Here is a 7,833-nt window from a genome sequence, read left to right as displayed (position 1 = left end):
AGAGGGTGAGACTCAAGGGCAGCCACAGCGCCACTTCCGGCTTTTTTCTGTGTATGTGGTACTGAGGAATCGAACCCAGGGCTTCGTGCATGCTAGGCAAGCGCTCTACCACTAAGCCCAGCCCTTGCTCTTGACTTTGAAGAAAATGTCCCCACTGTCCCAAGACACCCCTAATCTGCCCCACTACCTATCTCGGATGACCCTAAATTGCCCGGTAAACTACAATTCCCAGCATGCCTCAGGCGAAGCCCTCGCCAGCAGCGGCCCCGCCCTGTCCGCCTCAAGGTGAGGGCCTCCGGACGCAGCGCTCTGCCTCCGAGCGCGCGCAGCCCTCCCTGCATCCCGACACTCACTGACGGACTCCACCGCCTGCAGCCGCCAGCGCGCCTCTACCTCGGAAGAGGCGGCCTCCGACGCGAGCCAGAGGCGCCAACCGGGTCACCGCCGACATGCTGCGTCCGCACCACCGTCCTCCGGACGACCCGCCCCTTGCGCCACCTCCCTGCGCGCCGTCCCTGGACGTCAGGACGTCATGACGTCACCACGCCACCCACCTCCCCAGGACGGCCTGCAGGTGGTGCGTGGGAACCTTCCTTCCCCGCCTTCCCGGGTCACGTGGCTGGGGAGGTGCTCGCCCGCCCAGCCGGGGCGCAGGGCGGCCTCGGGACGAGCGAGGTGTGGGAGCGCCTCTTCATTCCGCTCCCTCCTGCGGCTCCCCACCGAGCGGACCCCCACGTCTAACCACAATCCTCCGGCCCCCAGCGGCACGCAGGGCGCCCGGGCCGGCCGGGCCGAGGGGCCTGCCTCGGGAAGGCTCCCCAGCCGGGCGGGCGGGCGCGCGGGGCTCACGCCTGATCCCGGCTTCTCAGGTGAGAATGCCCGCCTGAGGCGTGGCTCACTGGCAGAGCCAGGGCTCGCGGCCCTGAGTTCAAGCCCCACCACGGGCACAGCACACGCACCCCAAAAGGGTTAGGGCGGTTCTGTACCTAGTGGTCAAGTCACATCGTTCCTTTGGTTTTTGTTTTGCTTTTTAGTGACGGTGAGGATCAAACCCAAGGCCTGATCAATGCTAGGAAAGTGTTCCTTACTCTCGTGTAAAAGTTTAGCAAAAAGTAGTTTGAAACTCAGTGGAATTTGCTCTAGTCATGTATTACAGCTTGAAAGATTTGCTAGTGGTACAGCACCTGTATAATTTATAAATGAACAATGTGTGTGTACTCTCAACCAATAAGAGTCCATATTAATAAATACACATATTTATATTGGAAAGCATAGGTAGGACTTTGGGATTTGATGGCACTTTCTACTCTATATATGAGAACTCACAAACCACCCAAAGAGTGTGGAAAATTTAAACAAGATAAAAGCAATCAAACAAATAACATTCTATTCATCCACTTGGGTAGGATATTTTCACTAGAATGGTGCCCCCAGCACCAGGCCCCACTCCCCAAATGCATAGACAGAGCCTTCTTCCCATTATTCCCACTTAACCCAAAGCTTTTCACAGCCCAGAAAACAGTTCAGGTTCTAGACCACCAGCTACCACAGGCCAGGCCTTTGGCAGCAGCCTTCATGTCCTGCCCACTGCCCAGGTCAGAAGATAGATACTGATCCTTTGAGAAGAAAAGGCTTCGCTGCCTCCAGGATGTCCAGCTGGGGGTCCAGTGAGCGGCCGAGCCCCTCCAGCACCATAATGGCCAACACAATTGAAGCAAAATTACTCTCAAGCTTTACCTGGAAATGAACAACAGCAGCTCTTCATAAATGAATATAACACAAGTACCCCGCACCACCCTATTCCCATCCAGCTCCCCCCACAGGCTTCCAGGAGACTGTGCTCAGAATGAAGGAGGGAAGGTGGTCTCACCTTGTGAATCATCAGTAGCTTAAAGACATTGGAGAGAAGTTTAGAAACTTGTAGCTGAAAAACAAAAGAGAGCCTACTAGGGGTGGAGAAGTCCAGACTATTTCCTTTCTGGGACTGCTTCCCCCAGCTACACTCTCCTACACACACACACACACACACACACACTCCCCCAGCTACACTCTCCTACACACACACACACACTCCCCCAGCTACACTCTCCTACACACACACACACACCATACACATGTGTGTGTAAGGAGTTATGGAGAAACTCCAGGAAAGAACCCGCACAGGTTCAACTTTCAGGGAAGATTCAGGTTACGGATGTCTTCAGAACAAGTCTCAAATGGCCCATCCTGTTTACCTACTACATCGTCCCCATACAAAAATCCTATGTGAGCAGACCAGGTCAGCAGCGCACTGGCTCCCTGAGGTGCAACCTTGTGCTAACAAGGAGACAGGCAAGTGATTACAGCTATGTATAAAATACGACAGACTCTAGATCAGGCCTAAACTAGGGACATGGGCTTAAGGCATGTTCTTGGGCTTCTCCTTCCCTTCATGTTTAGCTATCTCCACATTAGCTGCACCCAAGGTAAGAGAGGTGACCCCGGCCAGGCACCAGTGGGTTATATGTGTAATGCTAACTATTCAAGAGGCTGAGATCTGAGGACTGCAGTACAAAGCCAGCCAAGAAGACTAGCTACCGTTAACCAGCAAAAAGTGAAGGTATGGCTCAAATGGTACATACAGCACCAGCCTTGAGTGAAAAAGCAAAGCAAAAATGCACAGCTGAGTTCAAGCCCTAGCACCCAAAAATAAAGGGGGTCCCTAAGCTATCCCAGAAGAACCTAGCCAAGCAGCCACTCTGAAGAGCCTTGGTTTTAAAGGCCCTCCTCATGCCTCCAGGAAGACTAGGAGAAGAAAAGGCATTGTGTTTGTGTTTTAACCTGCCTTGAAGCCCTCTCTACTCCCCCATTCTCCCAGCCCGAGGCTTCCCTCAGACCAAAGGCAGAGGCTCAAGGGGACATCTGCCCACCTGTTCCAAGGCAATGATGTTCTTCCTGGCCTGGGTCACCAGCGTGGCCATCTCAGCCTTGAACCTCTCCACGTCCTTGCACTCATTGGCCCGGGAATGACGCAGGAAGAGCTCAGCCACTTTTTGGCCCTGGAAAATACAAAGGGAAGTATGACAGTAGAGCTAAATGAGCACAAACCACAGGCTCTGCAGACCTCCCCTCACCTCTTCATTGCTCTAGTCCTCTTCTGTCTCCCATCCTGGGCTTTTTTTCCCTCCTTTTCAACTTCTACCCTCCACTAGGCCTGGTAACTAGCCAGTCTTCCCCAAGTCTCTTTGTGATTGGCAGTCTAGGTCTGCTTTGCCTTCCTGAACCACACAGGGTGCAGAGGGTAGAGCTGTGGTCCTGCAGCTTATGCTCCATGCAGCCTTGTGATCGCCTGGCCAGGCAGAACCAGAACCTGCCAGCAGGGCAGGGTGGGAGAGAAGCAGGCTTCCCTGGGGCTCTCTTCCTATGCAGAATTACCTGCTCCCAGCTTTCCCCAGCCCCTGTGCTCCAGCCTGTCCTCTCCTGACTTTCCCAGGACTCCCTTGAAACTGAAGTGTGCCTTCAGTCATCACCTCAAATGCCTGTCACCTCTCACTGCATGGCCCAAGGAACACAGCTATTCCTCCCGGTACTGTGGTCTTGATCTTCTATTCAAACCTGCACAGAGGAACACCCCAGCCCCACCACTGCACCCAGAGGTTTAACCAGGAGACACTTGCAAACTGGCCTACGGCTCCAGCTTTGCCTGGCCTCAGAAGCTTCTCAAGTAGGATCTTTCTCAATGAATTCTCCTCCAGGTAGCTAGAGGATTTCTTCCCAGGAATCCTTGATATAGAGGCTCTGCTGAGTACTTTCTCTCTAATAACAATCCCCAGAGCTCCCCCCCCCAAAAAAAAAGGACATCCACTCCAGATTCCAATGCATCTTGCCCACGTGGAAGATACAATCTCCATACTGCTCCATACATACTCCATACTGCTGCTTCTCTCCAGCCTTGCAGCGAAGCACACAAATGGGAAACAGCCATTGTTTGGTCAAAAGATGGTGTCTGCTAGATGCCAGGGGCTCACACCTGTGATCCTAGCTACTCGGGAGGCTGAGATCTGAAGATCATGGGTCAAAGCCAGGCCATGCAGACAACTCCATGAGATTCTCATCTCCAGTTAACCAGCAAAAAGCCAGAAGTGGAGGTGTGGCTCAAGTAGTGGAGAAGAAAACTAGCCTTGAGTGAAAAAGCTAAGGTGAGATTATAAGGCCCTAAGTTCTTACCCAGTACTGACATAAAAAGGAGGAGGAAGATACAGAGGAGACACAGCAGCAGCAGCCAGTGCCCCCCTGACTGCTTGCACATTGCACTGGTAGAAAGAGAAACCACAGGCATACAACACGGTCACCAACATGAACTGCTCCGTTTATCAGGCCTGGTGCTCATGGCCAGCAGCAGCAGCCTGACAAATGAGGGCCTTTACAAGGCTGAGGAGTCTCACGTCTAACAGCAAGTCTTACCTGCCCCATCACCACGGCCAGAAAAACTGCCCGGAAATTGCTCAGGTCAGAGGCCTGCAGCTCAGACACAATGCCAGCATCCAGCAGCACCAGTCGCAGGGGGCGTAGGCCGGGCACCATGGCCACCGTCAGCGTGTCACCAACTTCCACCTGCTGCAGCTGCTCCTCCTGGCTTGGGGACAGTCCATCAGCACCCTGGACCAGGATGTTCCCCGGGTGAAGGTCCCCGTGCACAAAGTTATCCACAAAGATCTACAAAGAGATGGTATCACGCAGGACCGTCACCCCTCACCACCTCGGTACCAGGCAGACAATGAGGTGACAATGGCGAAGACATACACATTTCACACAGCCTGGCTGCTTCAAAGTCCTCAGTTCAGAATTTGTGCAGGGACTACTGTAAATCAAAGCTTAAGAAAAAAAGCTTTTATTCTTTTCTAACTTTTTTTTTGGCCAGTCTTTGAACTCAGGGCCTGAGCACTGTGGCTGGAGCCTCTTTGTGCTCAAAGCTAGCGCTCTACCACTTGAGCCATAGAACCACTTCTGGAGTTTTCTAAGTAGTTTTGAGGGATGAGTCTCATAGACTTTCTTGCCCAGGCTGGCTTTGAAACATGATTCTCAGATTTCAGTCTCCTGAGTAGTTACAATTATAGGCAAGAGCCACTAGCATCCGGCTCTGTGTGTGTGTGTGTGTGTGTGTGTGCGCGCGTGCATGTGTGTGTGCGTGTGTGTGTGTAATGTGCTGGTACGGGGTTTGAACTCAAGGCCTTACACTTGCTGGGGTTGCTTGCTTACAGCTGGCACTCTACCACTTGAGCCATGCCTCCTCCAGCCCAGCAGTTTGCTGGTTGAGTTGGACTTTTCTGCCTGGGCTAACTTCAATCTCAGTCCTCTAGATCTCAACCTCCTGAGTAGCGAGGATTACAGATGTGAGGTACCAGCACCTTGCATTTCTTTACTTTTGTGTGATACTAAGGCTTGAACAGGGTCTTTCACCTTCTCTTGGCTTTTTCACTCAAGGTTGATGCTCTACCACTTGAGCCACAACTCTACCTCTGGATTTTTATGGGTTAATTGGAGTTAAGTATCTCACAGCCTTTTCTTCTTGGGCTGGCTTTGAACTCTGATCCTCAAATCTCTGCCTTCTGAGTAGCTAGGATTACAGGTGTGAGTCACGGGCACCTGGCTACATTTCTTTAAGAAGACTTGCCCTCCACTGCCTCCAGATAGTAGGTGGCAAAGGTGAACGAGCTGCCTGCAGTGTTGGTGTGGTTCAGACACTGCCCGGCGTCCTCCCACAGTTCCTGAGGAGTTCTCCCAAGATCCTCTGCATCCCACCCACTGGTGATCCACCTTACCTCCCCTTCACCCACCAGCAAACAGAGTACCCTCTAGCCCAGGGCATCTGTTCATCATGGCGGGGAATGGAAGCATAACCCTAGGCTCTTGGTCGTTTATAGTCTCTCTGGCCTCTGCACACCAGGTGCCAGGATTGTGCCCCTCCTACCGCCCCCTCCCCACCCCCACTCTAACAGTCAAGCGAATCCCCAGATATGGCCAGGTGAACCCCAAGTGGACAAGAGCACTGCTGAGAGCCCTGGCTGCAGCCTCATGAAAAAGAGCGGCCCCCTCACGGAGGCCAGGCCTCACTGCTTGTTCCTCCCATCCTCCCCCACGACTCCACCCCCAAGGCCTGGCCCCAAAACACTCCTTTCTTCAGACCCCCCTCTGCAGAAAGCTCTCACATCATCTCCATCGCTCCTTACTGTTGCTCACCCCTGGGCCTTTGCACTGGCCATTCTCTTTCCTCATGCAGGTGACTCCTGCACTTCTGGGATGAAGCACGGGGTTGGGAAAGGCCCCTCCTACCTGGGCACCCTGTACTGATCCTCTCTGTCTTTGCCAGTTTTCCCTTTGAACATGGTGGTCACATCTGTGTGGCTCACTGCTGTAGCCTAACACTTCATTCAGTGCCTAGCCTGAAGAAGGTGCTCAGCAACTACTACAGGAGTGAATGAATGAATGAATGAATGAATGAAGTAGTGGTTAACATACAACACTGCCTCAGCCATTTGGGGCTGTGGGCAGCTTGGGCAGGGACAGATCTTGCTCATAACCCTTCCCACAGCTCACAGCAAGTGCCACTGAGAAAGGGCTCAGCAGGAACTGGGGGCACATAAGCATGGGGGGAGGGGGGCTAGGCTACCTGTAAGCAAGTGTTCCAGCGTGTGACTCTGGCTCCCCTCCCGCCCACCACCCAGCCAAGCAGAACTCAGCACCTCATCGCCTCACAGTCGGCTCGAGCTGGGCCTGAGCACCCAAGCGGCCCACAAGCTCACCATCTTCAGGAGCATGTTGATCCCCAGCCATGCAATCTTCCTCTTCAGGTCCTCGGGAATCCCTGCCTGCTGGTAGCTGGACACAGGCACGCTCTCCTTGGAGAAAGCCCAGGAGAGAACAGCGTTACCCTGCCGGCCACCCCATGGGACCCATCAGACCTTCCTCCCTGCCTCTGGGCAGGAAGCCTGTTCTTCCCTAAACCCCTATGAATCTGTCACCTACTTCCAGTCCTTCCAATGTCCTTTCTCCAAGGACAAGTTGATTAAGAGTAAACCTAAGGCCAGGTGCTGTGGCTCACGCCTGTAATCCTAGTGCCTCAAGAGGTTGAAATCTAAGGATCACAGTTTGAAATCATCCCAGGCTGTGCAAGAAATAGAGCTGTGGCTCACGCCTATAAACCTAGGTATTCAGGAGGGGGGCTGGGAAGGTGGCTCAGTGGTAGAGCGCTTGCCTTGCATTCCTGAGGTCCTGGGTTCGATTCCTCAGCACCACATAAGCAAAAAGAAAAAAGCCGGAAGTGGCACTGTGGCTCAAGGGGTAGAGCGCTAGCCTTGAGCTGAAGAGCTGAGGGACAGCGCCCAGGCCCAGAGTTCAGGCCCCACAACCAACAACAAAAAAAAAAAGCAAGGCTTTTTTGGTGGGGTTTTGTTTGTTTGTTTTTGAGACAGGGTCTTATTAGACAGCCCAAGCTGGCCTCCAAGTCAAGAGCTGCCTCAGCCTCCCTGACTGCTGGGATTACAGGTGTGTACCACCACACCCAGCTTCCAAAAAAGCTTTTGTTGTTGTTGTGTTGTTTTTGTTGGCATGGGGCTTGAACTCTGGGCCTGGTGCTGTTCCTCAGCTCCTCAGCTCAAGGCAAGTGCTCTACCCCTTGAGCCACAGCACCACTTGTGGTTTTCTGATGCTTTATTGGAGATAAGAGTGTCACAGACTTTCCTGCCTGGGCTGGCCTTGAACTATGAGCCTCAGATCTCAGCCTCCTGAATAACTAGGATTATAGGTGCTAGCCACCGGTGCCCGGCTCCAAATAAGTTTTTTTTTTTTTTTTTT

The 7,833-nt window shown here is 53.1% G+C and overlaps 2 protein-coding genes across 2 annotated transcripts in view; both read right to left on the bottom strand.

Annotated features, from left to right (window-relative positions):
* Ndufb2 (NADH dehydrogenase (ubiquinone) 1 beta subcomplex, 2, 8kDa) overlaps positions 1-492 on the bottom strand; it is a 5,774-nt gene extending 5,282 nt beyond the window's left edge. Inside the window, exon 1 of the mRNA XM_013021562.1 lies at positions 354-492. Coding sequence (XP_012877016.1) covers positions 354-451 — 98 coding nt within the window. The 5' untranslated portion in view covers positions 452-492. The remainder of the gene's footprint in view (positions 1-353) is intronic.
* An 841-nt stretch (positions 493-1,333) lies between these two features.
* Positions 1,334-7,833, bottom strand: part of Adck2 (aarF domain containing kinase 2) — a 31,624-nt gene continuing 25,124 nt past the window's right edge. The window contains exons 5-9 of the mRNA XM_013021561.1: positions 6,783-6,932; positions 4,444-4,695; positions 2,910-3,038; positions 1,871-1,924; positions 1,334-1,737 (exon numbers count right to left, since the gene is read on the bottom strand). Coding sequence (XP_012877015.1) covers positions 1,597-1,737; positions 1,871-1,924; positions 2,910-3,038; positions 4,444-4,695; positions 6,783-6,932 — 726 coding nt within the window. The 3' untranslated portion in view covers positions 1,334-1,596. The remainder of the gene's footprint in view (positions 1,738-1,870; positions 1,925-2,909; positions 3,039-4,443; positions 4,696-6,782; positions 6,933-7,833) is intronic.

The sequence above is a fragment of the Dipodomys ordii genome, unplaced genomic scaffold, assembly GCF_000151885.1.
Source record: "Dipodomys ordii isolate 6190 unplaced genomic scaffold, Dord_2.0 Scaffold56, whole genome shotgun sequence".
In the NCBI taxonomy this organism is placed as follows: domain Eukaryota; kingdom Metazoa; phylum Chordata; class Mammalia; order Rodentia; family Heteromyidae; genus Dipodomys; species Dipodomys ordii.
This window is presented reverse-complemented; position numbering and strand designations above follow the sequence as displayed.